At 44.5% G+C, this 17,803-nt stretch overlaps 1 protein-coding gene across 3 annotated transcripts in view; it reads right to left on the bottom strand.

The window, feature by feature from the left end:
* Positions 1-3,452: 3,452 nt before the first annotated feature.
* Positions 3,453-17,803, bottom strand: part of LOC147124090 (toll-like receptor 3) — a 38,706-nt gene continuing 24,355 nt past the window's right edge. For 2 of the 3 annotated variants that reach the window (XM_085981545.1, XM_085981553.1), the window contains 2 exons: positions 13,510-15,362; positions 3,453-10,669 (listed from right to left, as the gene is read on the bottom strand). In XM_085981545.1, coding sequence (XP_085837671.1) covers positions 10,441-10,669; positions 13,510-15,362 — 2,082 coding nt within the window. In that variant the 3' untranslated portion in view covers positions 3,453-10,440. Of the gene's footprint in view, positions 10,670-12,310; positions 15,363-17,803 lie in introns of those variants that run through there. The other variant, XM_085981561.1, reaches the window with a different exon arrangement.

The raw sequence follows: 17,803 nt of genomic DNA, 5'->3' as shown, positions 1-17,803 counted from the left end.
GAACATCCTTCCTGCATCTAGTCTGTCTAGTCCTGTTAGAATTTTATAAGTTTCAATGAGATCCCCTCTCATTCTTCTAAACTCCAGCGAGTACAAGCCCAATCGACCCAATCTCTCCTCATACGTCATTCCTGCCATCCCAGGTATCAGTCTGGTGAATCTTCGCTGCACTCCCTCCATGGTAAGAACATCCTTCCTCAGATAAGGCGACCAAAACTGCACACAATACTCAAGATGTGGTCTCACCAAGGCCCTGTACAACTGCAGCAAGACAGCCTTGTTCCTGTACTCGAACCCCCTCGCTACGAAGTCCAACATACCATTTGCCTTCTTAACCGCCTGCTGCACCTGCATGCTTACCTTCAGCGACTGGTGCACAAGGACACCCAGGTCTCATAAGAACATAAGAACATAAGAAATAGGAGCAGGAGTAGGCCAATCGGCCCCTCGAGCCTGCTCCGCCATTCAATAAGATCATGGCTGATCTGATCTTAACCGCTAATCCACTATCACAGAACCATCTCCTGAATCTAACAGAATTAGACACACGAAATAGGAGCAGGATCAGGCTACACGGCCCCTGGGCCCGCTCCGCTACCCACAGGGCGATGACCGATCCGAACCTAGACTCATGTCCAAATTCCTGCCCGCTCCCCGTAACCCTTAATTCCCTTTACTTCTAGGAAACTGTCTATTTCTGTTTTAAATTTATGTAATGATGTAGCTTCTACAGCTTTTTGGGGCAGCATATTCCATGGACCTACCACCCTCTGAGTGAAGTAGTTCCTCCTCATCTCAGTTTTGAAAGAGCAGCCCCTTATTCTAAGACTATGCCCCCTAGTTCTAGTTTCACCCATCATCGGGAACATCTTCCCCGCATCCACCCAATCCAACCCCTTCACAATCTTATATGTTTCAATAAGGTCGCCTCTCATTCTTCTGAACCCCAATGAGTAGAGTCCCAATCTACTCAACCTCTCCTCATATGTCCATCCCCTCATCCCCGGGATTAACCGAGTGAACCTTCTTTGTACTGACTCGAGAGCAAGTATGTCCTTTCTTAAGTATGGACACCAAAACTGTACGCAGTATTCCAGGTGCGGTCTCACCAATACCTTGTACAGCTGAAGCAATACCTCCCTATTTTTATATTCTATCCCCCTAGCAATGAAAGCCAACATTCCATTGGCCTTCTTAATCACTTGCTGCACCTGCATACTAACCTTTTGAGTTTCGTGCACCAGGACCCCCAGATCCCTTTGTACTTCAGTACTTTCCAGTTTCTTGCCATTAAGATAACTTGCTCTATGATTTTTCCTGCCAAAGTGCATAACCTCACACTTTCCAGTCTCGTTGCACTTCCCCTTCTCCCAATCTATTGCCATTCAGATAATAATCTGCCTTCCTGTTTATGCCACCAAAGTGGATAACCTCGCATTTATCCACATTATACTGCATCTGCTATGCTTCTGCCCAATCACCCAACCTGTCCAAATCATACTGGAGTTTTTCTGCATCCTCCTCACAGCACACACGCCCACCCAGCTTTGTGTCATCTGCAAACTTGGAGATATTACATCTAGTTCCCTTGTCTAGATCATTTATATATATATATATATATATAGTGAATAGCCGGGGTCCAAGGACCGATCCCTGCGCTACCCCACTAGTCACTGCCTGCCACTCGGAAAAAGAGCCGTTTATTCCAACTCTTTGCTTCCTGTCTGCCAACCAGTTCTCTATCCAAGTCAGTACCTTGCCCCCAATCCCATCGAGGGGTGGGCATTGAGCTCCGCACAGGTAGCTTTTAACCCCCGATGTCCAATTATTATGAAGATTCTGCACTTTAAATGTTAACCTGGCTTTCTCTATATAAGTGCTGGCTTGCTATGTATTTCTCATATTTTCTGTTATTTCAGATTTTCAGTAATATAGTTTATTTTTATTTTTACAGAAAGACAGTGCCACATCAACCAGCAACAGTGGACCAGGAAACCTTTGGAGACAAGGACAAGCTGTTTGTTATGTGTCCCTTTTGTGCTGACATCTCCGAGTGTTGGAAGAGATGACCTTTTAAATATTTTTTAAGGCAGTATGCAAATAGTTGCGTTCTTTCGATGATTTTGGGAAGAATATATTACATATCCAGATCAATGGACACTGTATTTAGTAAATAACATTTTAGATTTGAACTATAGTTAGAGAACTCTAGGATCTTAGTATTTGTGTGGCCTAAAAAGACAGCCAGAAATATGGTAAACTTGCAAATTTTTATGGTAACTGCATCAATTTTAAACTGTGATTTAAACCCATTTCTAGGTACAGTGCTGCTCCTGATCTGCCTGGCTTAATATTATGATTTTCATCAGTTCTCACCTAAGCCACTAGAGGGAGTCATTTTCCATTTCAGGGAAAAAGGGTGTCTTGTCCAGTTAAGGACAGAAAGGAAGATGGAAAATGCTAGAAATCTGTAAAACAAAAACTGTCAGAAATACCGAGCAGCTACATGAACATATGTAAAGGGAAAGGAGAGGTTAACATTGATTGTAGACCAGTCTATTTTTATTTCGGAGTCTTGCACAGTTTTGCACATTTATGTATCATCCCTTGTTGATGGATCTGATATTAATTTTTGGCAGGGTACATGGGTTAGCCAGAAGGATGAGTCAGGGCTTGGTGGACATTGCGTTTAGGCAATATGGACCCTGCCCTACCTTTTTTTTTTGAAGGATCATACATATCTGATGCAATAAGTTAACTCTTAAGTTTAGTAAAAACACAATATGGAATATCGTTCATGTAATTGAAAATGACTATACAATTCGCAAGATCGGATATTTTCTAAAGAAATACAGATTCGTAGAGGAAATCAGTTGTTAAATTTGGTGCACATGATAGGATTTTTTTTGTTATCTTTATCATTGGTCAAGCAGGTCAATACAACTATATCAATATATTTACACAGTTCAATTGTCTTCTGCTGGAGCTTTACAGAAAATGGTTAAAAAAAATTATTTGCTCTAAGATGATAATACAAGCTTGCTGGCAGTGGGTGGCCGACAATGCAGTTGGTTTCGGAGGTGAAGCAAACCTCCCATTTACTGTCCCGGCAATAACCGAAATACATTTCCACAGCAGCAAACTGAGTTTCCGGGATAATATGCACAGGAACAGGAGTAGGCCATTCAGCCCCTCGAGCCTGTTCCGTCGTTCAATTAGATCACGGCTGATCTGTCCCTCAACTCCATTTTACATACCTTTGCACCATATCCCTTAATACCCTGACCGAACAAAAATCTATACATTTGTCGATCAAATCTATCAAAAATCTATTTGTCCTTAGGCGCAAAATGAAAGTGAAGGTTATTTTTGTTAAAAAGATTTACCAGGTAAGAAATGATATGTGTGTATTCTTCATAGAAGAAATCCAACAAATAAGCAATAGGCGTTGATTGAACATTTCAAATGAGCTTTATTTTAGTCATAAGCTGGCAAGTACATACACGCAGTGAAAAAACACAGAAGTGCAATTTTAAAAGTTTTCCACATTTGTTTAAATACCAAAGAATTATCTTTATTTATGTACCCTGATACCGAAGGGAATAAAGAGGACAATTTCTTTTTTTCCTGGGCCCGTCCAAAAATGTAGATGTAAATTTATGGATAGATGGATTTTTCTCTTCATCGAGGTTTGTTTTTAAGTTAGGCACGGAGAATAAATTTTACATTGTGGTGCCGTGCCATCCATAGTCTAGCGGCACAATTTAGTGAGCGGAAAAAAGATCAAGTAAGTTACAAATCACAAGCATCACAACATAAAATTTAAACACGTGGAAATCTTATAAAAAATACTTAAAGACAGAACAAAACTACAGCACGAGTTCAGTTTTCACATGTACAGTGTTGACATTCAGCTCTATTTCTCCATCTCCTACCTGAAACCCACCCTGTCACCACGCTCTCAAATTGCCTTCTGACACAAGACCTGGATGAGCCAAATCGTCCCCCAGTGAAACATCTGCAAAACTGAAGCTATTTCCTTCGGCTCTCACAAACATCAATGGATCTCCGTGACTCCTTCAACTTCCCCCCCCCCCGCCCCCACTGATCCCACCTTGGGGTAAGTCCCGAGGTGAGGAACTTTAGTGTACTGCTCGTTCAAGAGCTCAAGCTACCTCCCCACATCTGATCCATCACCAAGATGTTTTATTAACCTCTTGTCACATTGCCCGCTTCTACCCCTACGTCTCCCCCTTACCCGTACCTTCATTGTGTAGAAGTGATGTTACAACATGGAAACAGACCATTTGGCCCAACCAGTCTGTGTCGCCGTTTACCCTCCATGCGAGCAAATAGTCCAGATGACATTAACCTGCCTTATTCCCATATAGAGACATAGGAACATAGAAGATAGGAGCAGGAGTAGGCCATTCGGCCCTTCAAGCCTGCTCCGCCATTCAATGAGATCATGGCTGATCATCCAAATTCAGTACCCTGTCCCTGCCTTCTCCCCATATCCCTTGATCCCTTTAGCCTCAAGAAATATATCCAACTCTTTCTTGAATATATTTAATGAACTGGCCTCCACCGTCCTCTGTGAAAGAGAATTCCACAGGTTCACCACTCTCTGGGTGAAGAAATTCCTCCTCATTTCAGTCCTAAATGGCTTACCCCTTATCCTTAGACTGTGACCCCTGGTTCTGGACTCCCCGGCCATCAGAAACATCCTTTCTGCATCTAGTCTGTCCAGACCTGACAGAATTTTATAGGTTTCGATGAGATCCCCTCAATCTTCTAAACCACAGTGAGTATAAGCCCAATTGACACAATCTCTCCTCATACGTCATTCCTGCCATCCCAGGTATCAGCCTGGTGAATCTTCGCTGCACTCCCTCCATGGCAAGAACGTCCTTCCTCAGGTAAGGTGACCAAAACTGCTCACAATACTCAAGGTGCGGTCTCACCAAGGCCCTGTACAACTGCAGCAAGACATCCTTGTTCCTGTACTCGAACCCTCTTGCTACGAAGGCGAACATACCATTTGCCTTCTTAACCGCCTGCTGCACCTGCATGCTTACCTTCAGCGACTGGTGCACAAGAACACCCAGGTCTCTTTGCACTTCCCCTTCTCCCAATCTATTGCCATTCAAATAATAATCTGCCTTCCTGTTTTTGCCACCAAACTGGATAACCTCACATTTATCCACATTATAGTGCATTTGCCATGTTTCTGTCCAATCACCCAACCTGTCCAAATCGTACTGGAGTTTCATGACATCCTCCTCACAGCATACCCTCCCGCCCAGCTTTGTGTCATCTGCAAATTTGGAGATATTACATCCAATTCCCTCGTCCAGATCATTAATATATATCACTTCATCCAGCTAATCTTGACTGTTGATATAGCTTTTGCCTCAACCACTGAGCCTGAAAGTGAATTCCACAGACACACAACTCTCTGTGTAAAGAAGTTTCTCCAGCCCTCTGTCCTAAACCCCTTACATTTAATCTTGTATCTGTGGCTCCTTCTTGAGCCCTCCATTATTGGAAACAGTCTGCATCTATCTACCCTGTACCGTCCTTTCATAATTTTAAACATTTCTATCTTATCGCACCATAATCTGTGTTATTCTAACAAAAGTTGTCCCAAATGTTCAAGTCTTTCTTCATATTGTTTTATTAACACACAGTAAACTAAAATAATGTGCTAGTTTGTCAACAAATATTTTTTTTTTTAAATCAGAAATCTGATGACCTCACCCCCTGGACCCAACCTATGCTCTACAATACATCAGCTGTTGTTTGGATTTAAAATTATTTTACATTTCCCCATCCCACAACACCAAAGGCTACATGACACTCCAAAAATGCAAGCACAACATTTTTCCGACAAGCTCTCATTGTCCCAACTGATAACTTTAGCTAAACCGCAAATACTGGGCTTTGAAAAAAAATTGTTCTTGGGGTCTGGCAAAGCAGTATTTATGGCCCGTCCTTCGGTGCCCTGTGGGCAGGAAGAACCACCATGTTGTGTAGGGTCCGAGTCACGTGTAGGCCAGACTGGGTAGGGGTGACTGGACATTAGTGAACCAGTCAGGCTTTTACAACAATGTGACTTTGTAGATTCAGTATTTGGACTAATTGCAGAACAGAATTTCAGTTGCAGAGTCCTGACAGTCAATTTGCAGCCTCCTCGGCTTTAACTATCAACATCTTGCTCATCATAAAAAATATATATGAATTGCCACTGTGCAACACTGTGTCCAGCTGCCCCAAAATTGCAGTCACATTTGGCACAATGAAAGCTGATTCAGCTAAATGCAGATCGGCTCCGAGTCTGGGCTAATATCTAACTTGCCGAAGGCAAAAGGTCACAAGACACTCAGTTGTCTTGTGTTCCTTGCTTAACGTCTATTTCTACTTTTTTTGCTTTGTTAACAAAAGGAAAATATATCACCCGTGGCAGAAGTGCTTCCCCATAATGGCTAGCAGGTTTTACGTGGTGCACGGAAAACAAAGGCGAGAGACAAGAAACAGAAAGAGATGAGGTGAATTACAAGAGATAGAACTAAGGAGAAAAGGTACCCGGGGCGTCCAGGCTGCAAGGCATTCTCCAGACCGAAAAGACGAACATGATCTGTTCTTGGAACATTTACTAACATTGCGGCTTTTGAGCTGATCAGAATATTAACAAAAACAATAGTCTGGTTCACCCTCTCAGCCTGTAGGAAAGCATCTGACTTTCACTTGCTGTCTCCCCCTTCGTGGCAGAGAGCGGTAACACGCAATTGAGAAAATCATCTGTACTAATTTAAGGCACAAAACATTGGATTGCCTCTGTGGTGGCATAGTGGTTAGCACTGTTGCCTCACAGCGCCAGGGACCCGGGTTCAAATCCGGCCTCGGGTGACTGTCTGTGTGGAGTTTGCACATTCTCCCCGTGTTTGCGTGGGTTTTCTCCGGGTGCTCCGGTTTCCTCCCACAGTCCAAAGATGTGCGGGTTAGGTTGATTGGCTATGATAAATTGACCCTTAGTGTTAGGGGGATTAAATACGTGGGGTTACGGGGATAGGGTGGGATATGTGTTGGTGTAGGGGTTACGGGGATCGGGTGGGATATGTGTCGGTGCAGGCTCGATGGGCCGAAATGGCCTCTATCTGCTCTATCTGTGGGATTTCTGTGATTTGTTTAAAAAAACAACAAAATCAATAGAAATTCAAATTGAGCAGTTTTGTTCATGGACAATGCCGGTTTTATGACCAGGCAGTAATTTGAAAATCTGCCCCATTATATCTTTTTAAAAATTTGTTTATGGGATGTGGGCGTTGCTGGCAAGGCTGGCATTTATTGCCCATCCTTAATTGCCCTTGAGAAGGTGGTGGCGAGCTGCCTTCTTGAACCGCTGCAGTCCATGTGGTGAAGGTAATCTCACAGTGCTGTTAGGTAGGGAGTTCCAGGATTTTGACCCAGCGACGATGAAGGAAAGGCGATATACTTCTAAGTCAGGCTGGTGTGTAATTTGGAGGGGAACTTGGAGGTGGTGGTGTTCCCATGCGCCTGCTGCCCTTGTCCTTCTACGTGGAAGAGGTCACGGGCTTGGGAGATGCTGCCGAAGAAGCCTTGGCGAGTTGCTGCAGTGCAATCACGGTACGCCGGTTTAAGTTGGTAGATGGGGTGCCAATCAAGCGGGTTGCTTTGTTCTGGATAGTGTCGAGCTTCTTGAGTGTTGTTGGAGCTGCACTCATCCAGGCAAGTGGAGAGTATTCCATCACACTCCTTACTTGTGCCTTGTAGATGGTAAAAAGGCTTTGGGGAGTCAGGAGGTGAAACACTCACCGCAGAATACCCAGCCTCTGACCTGGTCTTGTTGTCACAGTATTTATGTGGCTGGTCCAGTCAATGGTGACCCCCCAGGATGTTGATGGTGGGGGATTCAGTGATGGTAATGCCATTGAATGTCAAGGGGCGGTGGTTAGACTCTCGCTTGTTGGAGATGGTCATTGCCTGGCACTTCAAGCGCGAATGTTACCTGCCACTTATCAGCGCAAGCCTGAACGTCGTCCAGGTTTTGTTGCATGTGGGCATGGGCTGCTTCATTATCTGAGGAGTTGTGAATGGCACTGAACTCTGTGCAGTCATCAGCGAACATCCCCATTTCTGACATTATGTTGGAGGGATGCTCCTTGTACAGTCACAGAACCCAAATCTGAAGGCATTTGAGGTGCTCCCTATTAGGATTTTAATGCTACAGGCATAAATTCAGAACAAAAACACTAGTATACCAGTTATTAGTCCAGTCTTACTTAAACACAGTGGCCTAGAAATTAGGTATAGCCCCGCCAGGTCTTTAGCGCCCGAAATTTAGTGCTCGGCCAGATTCCCGTAGCGCCCGCCTGAAATTCAGTTGCGCCGCCCCAACACGGAGGCGGGCGCTATTGGAGGGTTTGGCCGCCTCGTTTGGGGCGAAGAATGTCAGTTTCAGGCGTCCAGCTGCCGCTGCGGCACCCGATGCGGTGCGGCAGGCTGGGGTACTGCAGGCCTCCTCCTTCTCTTAAGGAGGAGCTGCCTGCAGCCATGAGATCGCCGCTGGATTCACCCGGCAAATGAGCCCGGCACCACGGAGAAGTGCCGGGCTCGCGGGAGTGACACACCAATGCCGCGGGGGGGTGGTGCAGGAGTCCGGGGAGGGAGGTGCGGCCAGGCGGCCGCCGGGAAAGCGGCCGGCCGCCCCTCCACCTTTATGCGCCGGCCTCTCGGAGCTGCAAGGCACCGTTTTGCAAACGCTGTTTGCGGCCGCCACGGGAGAGGCGGCCGCAACTGAATTTGGCGGTCGGACCGGAATTGCATTGGAACCGGGGCGCTGCGCACACCGATGACGTCATCGGTGCCGGCGCAGCGCTACCGGCTAACGTCGATGTTACGGATCAACTGAATTTCGGGCGCGAAAAAACTTCCGGCGCAAACCACTCTATAGCCCATAAGTGGGCGCAAACGCGACTGAATTTCTAGGCCAATGTTTTAACCAATATTTGTGCAGCATAGTACATCGTTTAGGTATCGATATTTTAGCCAAAGCACAGCATAGTCTAACTCCCTAGATGCTTTTAACCCTGTTTATTTGGGTTAACATGCAGCAAATCCTGGACAACATCCAGGTTTGGGCTAATAAGTAGCAAGACACATCTGCGTCACACAAATGCCAGGCAATGACCATCTCCAACAAGGGAGACCCTAACCACCACCCCTTGACATTCAATGGCGTTACCATCGCCGAATCCTCGACGATCAACACCTTGTGGTCACCTTTTTACTATTGTATAGAAGAGTTAAGTTGACAGATACAGTGGACCACTTTATAAGTTTGCAAAATAAACAAAAAGAACATTTTTCTGAGGACATATTAGTCAGATAAAAAAGAATACCATACAAGTTTATACATTTGTAGAATGAATGGACCAGACATAAGAAATAGGAGCAGGAGTTTTGGCCCCTCGAGCCTGCTCTGCCATTTAATGAGATCATGGCTGATCTGATCTTGGGCTCAGCTCCATTTCCCTGCCCGCTCCCCATAACCCATCACTCCCTTATTGTTCAAGTAACAATCACAACTTGCATCTGTTAAGCTTGTGAATTGTACAAATGCACTAATCCACTTAGACCCATGTGCAAAATATCAATACATTCGCGAAGAGATAAACCTTTATTTTGCATGTAAGTTTTTGTGCAGATACTCACGTGAGGGCAGCCTGACAGAATTCAGCGATTAGGTCTGACATACACAGGCGTTAAGAATAACTGTGGCCCTACAGGATCTGCACCTGGAAGTTCGACAGGAGCTCTCTTGAACCCCGCTGTAACTTTGTCAGAGCCCTGGAGAGACGGCGTAAATGACTTAAAAATGGGCGTTTACGCCAATTCTTTAAAGTTTCCGCCAAAGTTACCACAGGAGAGTGGAGAACCCGGTGGAAATTCTTCTTTCTCGGTATCAGACTGTTCAAGCTGGCTGCTTTCATTGTATAAAGAAAATCTGACTGGGTTTCTTTCTATCTTCACTACATTCCAAAAGCCACCTGGGTGGACCAGAATTGCACTGAAAATAACTGATAGAAACTAGTCGTCTGATAAAGTCCATTTGAATGGAGATTTGTGTGTGTTGAGCTAACCAAAGGATGTTTTAGCAGAGTGCGTAGACAGACAATCAGCCTACTTAACACCTTTGTGCAGCAATATAAATTTTTGCCCACTACCAGTTTTGCTGCTGTCTGGCCAGGTACAATGTAAGTGATTGAAATTTGATTGCTGAATTTGTAGAAACGAATTTGAAAATAATTTCCTGAAGTTATTCAAATTTCTGTTGCTAATATTTGCCCCAAAATTGCCCCATTTTAAATGTTTACCCCGTGTATTAGACTGCGGAGTGCTTATTGCCTGTATGTAAAGTTACTGTACTTGATTACTTGAACCAAGTGCAACCTTAAGTTTCTGGTGGAAGGCGGATACTCGCTCACTCTGAGCAGGCCAGGATAGAATGCAGTGCGATTTGAACATTCCTCTTCGGAGGCAAAGCATCTGGTTCAATTTGTAATCAGGGATATCTTGTAAAAATATCAAAATTATGGCATCTCGGCTTTGCTGAATCATTTGCTGCATTGCATGATGCACTTTGAACCTGCAATCAGAAAAGTGATTTAATTAGGCAGAGAGCAATTTCACAAGAAAGGTATTTACATAATATGTCGGACATGGCTATTTCTCCTGACCAAGTAAAATGTTCTGACGAAGGGTCATCGACCTGAAACGTTAACTCTGTTTCTCGCTCCACAGATGCTGCCTGACCTGTTGCGTCTTTCCAGCCTTTTCTGTTTTTATTTAAGTAAAATGCGCGCATTGACCTGGTGAATTTTTGTGCTCAAGTTATGGGGCATCACGGGGCATAGTGGTTAGCACTGTTGCCTCACAGCGCCAGGGACCCGGGTTCGAATCCGGCCTCGGGCGACTGTCTGTGTGGAGTTTGCACATTCTCCCAGTGTTTGCGTGGGTTTCCTCCGGGTGCTCCGGTTTCCTCCCACAGTCCAAAGATGTGCGGGTTAGGTTGATTGGCTATGATAAATTGACCCTTAGTGTTAGGGGGATTAAATACGTGGGGTTACGGGGATAGGGTGGGATATGTGTCGGTGCAGGCTCGATGGGCCGAAATGGCCTCTATCTGCACTGTGGGGTTTCTGTGATTCTGTGATTTTCTGTGATCAGCTTTGAAGATCGCTTTCAGGCAGCCAGTGTCTGTATTAAACACACTCGGGCCAGGTGCAGCACAGCTCACCTCATACCCCTTACTACAAGCCCACTGACTCCCACAGCTACCTGGACTACACTTCCTCCCACCCCGCTTCCTGTAAGGACTCTATTCCATTCTCCCAGTTTCTCCGCCTCCGCCGTATCTGCTCCGACGACGCCACCTTCCACACCAGTGCTTCAGACATGTCTTCCTTTTTCCGCAACCGAGGATTCCCCTCTACTGTGGTTGACACTGCCCTCGACCGTGTCAGTTCTATCTCCCGCACTTCTGCCCTCACCCCTGCCCCTCCCTCCCGGAACCACGATAGGGTTCTCCTTGTCCTCACCTTTCACCCCACCAGCCTCCACATTCAACGGATCATCCTCCGGCATTTCCGCTACCTCCAAAGTGATCCCACCACCAAACATATCTTCCCCTCCCCTTTCAGCATTCCGCAGGGACCGCTCCCTCCGAGACACCCTAGTCCACTCCTCTATCACCCTAAACAGCCCTTCCTCTTCGCCTGGCACCTTCCCGTGCAAGCAGAGATGTAACACCTGCCCCTATACCTCCCCCCTTCCCACTGTCCAGGGCCCCAAACACCCCTTCCAGGTGAAACAGCGATTTACTTGTACTTCTCGCAATCTAGTATACTGTATTCGCTGCTCACGATGCGGTCTCCTCTACATTGGGGAGACCAAACGCAGATTGGGTGACCGCTTTGCGGAACACCTCCGTTCAGTCCGTAAGGGTGACCCCGAGCTTCCGGTCGCCTGTCATTTTAATTCACCGCTCCATTCCCACTCGGACCTCACCGTCCTTGGCCTCCTGTATTGTTCCACGGAAGCTCAACGTAAACTCGAGGAACAGCACCTCATCTTCCGATTAGGCAGTCTGCAGCCTTCCGGACTCAATATCGAGTTCAACAATTTCAGATCATAAGCTCGGCCCCCATTTCATTTTCTCTTGTAATTGTTCCACTCCTTTTCCCCCCCCCCCTTTCCTTTTGTTTCTCTCTCACACCTGGCAGCTACCTTTTGCCAGTACACTTTACACCTAATCCCAGCCTATCACCATCTCGTCTAGCTTCTAATCTCTTTTACTTCTTTTGTTTCTTTTATTCTTTTGTCCGATCGCAGCCCTGCCTCCGATCCAGTTTCTTTTCTTTCCAGTTTTGAAGAAGGGTCCAACCCGAAACGTCAACTCAAATTTCTCTCCACGGATGTTGCCTGACCTGCTGAGTTTTTCCAGCATTTTCTGTTGTTATTTCACCTCATAGTAAACCTTCTCTTGGTTCTGTCCCAAAAATGTGCCTTAACCCGAACCTCAGAAGAACATGGCCTCCAACACCAGGTTTAAGTTGTGCATTTCTCACACCAGCACTCCTGTGGTCTTTCAGTGATACACCATGTTTAGGGTTTGGAACGAGGTTTACGACAAATTGAGACAATCCAAGTACCTTTAATACCCTTAGCCAACAGAGTGAGAAAATCTTCATCCCATTAATCTGGGCTCGATGTGTATGACAGAAGCGAAGGGAATGTGCTCTACCCGACTACACCACCATTTCAATACAGATTTTACTTTAACCAACTTTTCACAAAGATGGAGAGGCAGCACATCAGTTAGCACTAAAACTGCTGCTTTACTGCTGTGAGTAGAGAGGAAAAGCTTCAGCAGCCTGCATTCACATACTTTGCCATTGTTTCTGCTTTTTAATTTCTATGCCACCCAATATTCCCAGGAGGCAGGTCCAGTACGGAGAGGTTATACATATCAGGAAAGACTGAACAGGCTGGGGCTCTTTTCTCTAGAAAAGAGAATTCCGAGAGGTGACCTGATGGAGGTCGTCAAGATTATGAAGGGGTTCGACAGGGTAGACATAGTTTCCATTTGCAGGCGAGACCAGAACTCGGGGGCCATAAATGTAAGATAGTCACTAATAAATCCAATGGGGAATTCAGGAGAAATCTCTTTACCCAGAGAGTGGTTAGAATGTGGAACTCGCTACCACAGGAAGCGGTTGAGGTGAATAGCATAGATACATTCAAGGGGAAGCCAGGCAAGCATTTGGGGGGGGAGAAAGGATTAGAAGGATATGTTGATGGGGTTAGATAAAGAAGGGTGGGAGGAGGCTCGTGTGGAGCATACACGCCGGCATGGACCTGTTGGGCCGAATGGCCTGTTTCGGTGCTGTAAATACTTTGTAAATTTGTAATTAAAAATGAGCATACCTTCTGCACCAGGGATCCTTTAAAAGCTCATGAGTCACAACAAAGATGGTTTTTCTGCTCTGGCTTATACTGTTCACAATGGATTCCAGCTCAGAAATTCCAACTTCAGAGTCTCTTTCTTCCAAGCAAAACTGGAACATAGTTTGATCACTTTGCTCCAAGGGGGTCAAGTTATTGTTGACCCAGTTGGCGTCATTTTTGGCATGAATAATGTAAGCGTCGTACTCAAAGTGAACTTCTTGATGATCGATCTCCTTAAATCCAAATATTCGATTGACAGAAACGTTCCAATAGAATTCTAGCCTCCATCCTTGAAACTGAATCATAAGCACAGTAAATATGAATAGAAGCAGAACAGTGCTACTAACTATGAATGCACTTTCAAAAGGGGCAACATCTTTGCAGGGAGATGTGTCAAAAGCTACAACTGTATTGTTGTGGTAACTTGGAGGCGTGTTGCAAATATATTGACTATTCAAGTCAGGGATGCTGCTATTGGTCTTATTGAGCCAGGTAACAAACCAAGAAATACTTTCACAAGTGCAGTCAAAAGGATTGAATCCCATGTAGAGAGCTGTTAAATTATTAAATACTTGGCTAAAAACATCTTTTTCAACAGACGTAATGAGATTTTTCTGCATATGTAGTAACTTGAGAGACCGCAAATCATCAAATACACTGCCTGGAAGAAAGTTTAAGATGTTGCTACTTATATCTAAAATTTCGAGTTTAGGCAACCCGTGGAAGGCTTTCTCTGGGAGCTCATCTAACCCATTGGATTGTAAATCAAGTATCCGAAGCTCCTTCAAACCACTTAGGTAAAGAACTGGACCACCGGGATTAATACTTTTCCAGAGCCGTGCCAGGTTATTGTGTTGCAACTTTAAAACCTGAAGCTGCCGGAGCTCGCTGAAAACGTCTTTATCCAAATTAGCTAAATTATTGTTGCTGAGGTCCAGGACTGTGAGGTTCTGAAGGGGATGGAATGGCGAGGGCTGGAAGTTCAATGTGACAATCTTTGACTTGCTAAGCATTAAGATTTTCATAGAAGGCACGTGAACAAAGGAAGATGAAGTCAAAATCAAGTTGAAGTTATATGACAGGTAGATCTCCTCTATCTCATTTAGACCGCGGAATTCCTCTCCTGTTAGGGTCTGAGCAATTGAATTGAGCCCCACGTCCAGTTCTTTCAGCTTGCGGAACCAGAAAAATGCTCCACGCTGCAGTTTTGAAATTTTTGTTTTTGTCAGGTTTAAACTGACGAGGGGAGACTCAGCAAGAGACATGAATGTTTCATTACTGATGGTTTTTAAATCTACCAAACAGTTATACATGCTAAGGTATTTCAGACTCGTCAAACCAGTGAAAGTATGTGCCTTTATACCTGCAATAATATTGTCTTCTAGACTGAGATACACTAAATTTTTCAACCCCTGAAATGAGTAATCGTCAATTACAGATTCTACTTTATTCGGGATATTCTGCACTGTGAGGCCTTTCTTCAGGTTCAAAGACTTTAAATTTTCCAACCCAGCAAACGTTTTTGGGGTAACATGTCTGATGTTGTTGTTTTCAAGGTAAAGGTATTCTAAACTGTGCAGCCAGTGCAGCGAATCGTCCGGCAGTGTCGTTAGTCTGTTGTTGGACAGATCAAGAGACGTCAAGTTTGTTTTGTTTAATCCAGCAAAAGTAGACTGCTGTATCTTCAGGTACGTGTTCCTCAGAGAAAGCTCAGCAATGTCTGTCCGTGATAATTCTTCACAGAGTTGCTCAGTGACATTCGGGTGGAGGACAACATTGTCCAGAACTAGACTGTGTAAACTTCCAATTTTGCGGAAACAGTTACGTTCAAACTGGAAGAGAGAAAAAAAAACGGTTTATTTCAACTGCTACCATTTTGAGTCCTAAGAATACTAATATTTGTATTTATATGGCACCTTGTCACATTGAAAGATCTCAAAATTGTTGTTTTGCCGATGTAACATTCACAAATACAAATATGTACACAAAAATATACCGTATGCATAGACATATACATACAGGAAACTTTCGATTTACCGGCACCTAAATAACCGGAAATCTCGGTTAACCAGCAAAATTCAGGAGTAGGTTCAGGTAAGTTTTACTTCATATTGCTTGCCTTCCTCGATCTGTTGCTGTGCAATTGGGTGTGGCTGCAGCTGTTGCTAAGCTACAGAGACGCTTGGAACTTGTGGCCATTGTTCTGCACCTGTTGCTAAGCAACAGGGTTTGTTGCTTTATACAGAGCTCTCAGCTCTCTATCTTTTACTATAGCTCTCGGTTATCCGGAATTTTTGATGAACCGGCACCACGTCGGTCCCGTCGGTGCCGGATAAAAAAAAAAGTTTCCTGTACTCCTACAAAAAGTTATTTCAAATAGTGATACAGCACTCTATCCCAAGTGATTTTTACAAACTAATAATTGAAATAAGGGTGCTTTATTTACTGTTGCATTGGGAGTAACAGATACAACATAAACTGGAACACTGAACATCAAGTCACTCTTCAGTAGCTCTCAGCTCAAAGGTTAAAATTGCCTGAAAAAAACTGATGGATGTAAATCTGTTTGGAATTGGATTTTGTATTACATGCAGACAAAGTAGGCAATAGATCACTTAATATAAATATAGATTTAAATCACTGTTTGGATTTAGAACTTCAAACAGATGCTCATGAGCAGCACAGACTAAGAATGATTGGGAGAAATACTCTAGATTATAAACTTGTACAATGAGTTAACTGTTGCCAATTATCCTTGAGGTAGCTTCTCCGCCTTATCATACCAACGATGGCACCTTCCGAAGATAATGGGGCTGAATTTGCGGTTGGAGGCCTCCCACCATCAAAAAATCTACGAATTTACCTTCTGCCCCGGGATCCACGGAGACTCGCGCTCCCGGGCCTCTATGCGTAGGCCTCTCCCAGGCGTTCGCAAGCGCCCCTGGGATCACGTGGGCCGGCCCAACCAAAGAAGGGGATCCCCATTCATGCTTATGGAGATTCCGTATGTACAGAAACCCCATAAGCATGAATGGGGATGACATAAAAAATACATTTAACATAACAAATACATTTTTTTTAAATTACATATTTAAAATTAATTAAAATACACTATAATTAAACATTTGAAACCAAAATTTAATTTTTTGAAAAATAAATTGAAATATTTTAAAGGGGCTAAAAATAACCATACCTTATTGTACACATGTTTTAAATGAATGAAAACAAATTATTTTTATGTTTTTTAAAACTCTTACGCTGGTAAAAACAGGCCTCACGTGTAAGAATTTCACGGGCATTCGCTGGGCAAATAGCCCAACTCTCAGCCCGTGAATGCCCTTCTCCCGGGGATGCTGAGGATCTGTCAAGATGACTCTTGACAGATCGCAAGTTCCGGATTTCAGCGCATGCGCTTCACTTGCCTAAACCCAGAGCTTGCGCGGCCCCGACGGGCTTGTACGCACCCGTAGCGGCCGCAAATTACGGCTCAATGTTTCCCACAGTTAAATGCCTTATCTGAAACATAGAAGATAGGAGCAGGAGTAGGCCATTCGGCCCCTCGTGCCTGCTCCGCCATTCAATGAGATCATGGCTGATCGTCCAAATTCAGTTCCCTGTCCCTGCCTTCTCCCCATATCCCTTGGATCCCTTTAGCTTCAAGAAATATATCCAACTCCTTCTTGAATATATTTAATGAATTGGCCTCAACTGCCTTCTGTGGTAGAGAATTCCACAGGTTCACCACTCTCTGGGTGAAGAAATTCCTCCTCATCTCAGTCCTAAATGGCTTACCCCTTATCTTTAGACTGTGACCCCTGGTTCCGGACTCTCCCGCCATTGGGAACATCCTTCCTGCAACTGAAGGTGCGCTTGTGTCTATCTGAAGCAGGGTTTCAAGCCAGGAAGGGAGGGGAAGAGCAGAGTTACTAATAAAGTGATTCAAATATGCTGAAAACGTACCCTGGATCACATCGTTAAATATCAGCAGAGCTATTAATATATATATTAAAAAAAAATTAAAAGCATGGTTTCATTGTCACCGGTAATGAGAAAGATTTTTGTTTTGCTTTCTGTCTCTCGCTTTACTGTGAAATTCAGTTTGCTTCCCAGTATCTCTGCAGCAGTGGTGATATTTCAGAATCTTTCTCGGGATGTTCAAACTGTGAGCCAAGGGCCAATTGTGGGCCCCGAATCCTAGTAATCCGGCCCATGACGCCAAGGCAGTTCGGTCCTATTTATGCTCATATTTTTTCTTATTTCTGCTCCATTCCGT

The sequence above is a fragment of the Somniosus microcephalus genome, chromosome 1, assembly GCF_052327205.1.
Source record: "Somniosus microcephalus isolate GS21.2 chromosome 1, FLI_Smic_1.0, whole genome shotgun sequence".
NCBI classification, from domain to species: domain Eukaryota; kingdom Metazoa; phylum Chordata; class Chondrichthyes; order Squaliformes; family Somniosidae; genus Somniosus; species Somniosus microcephalus.
Note: the sequence above shows the minus strand (reverse complement) of the source record. Positions and strands in the feature narration are given on the sequence as shown.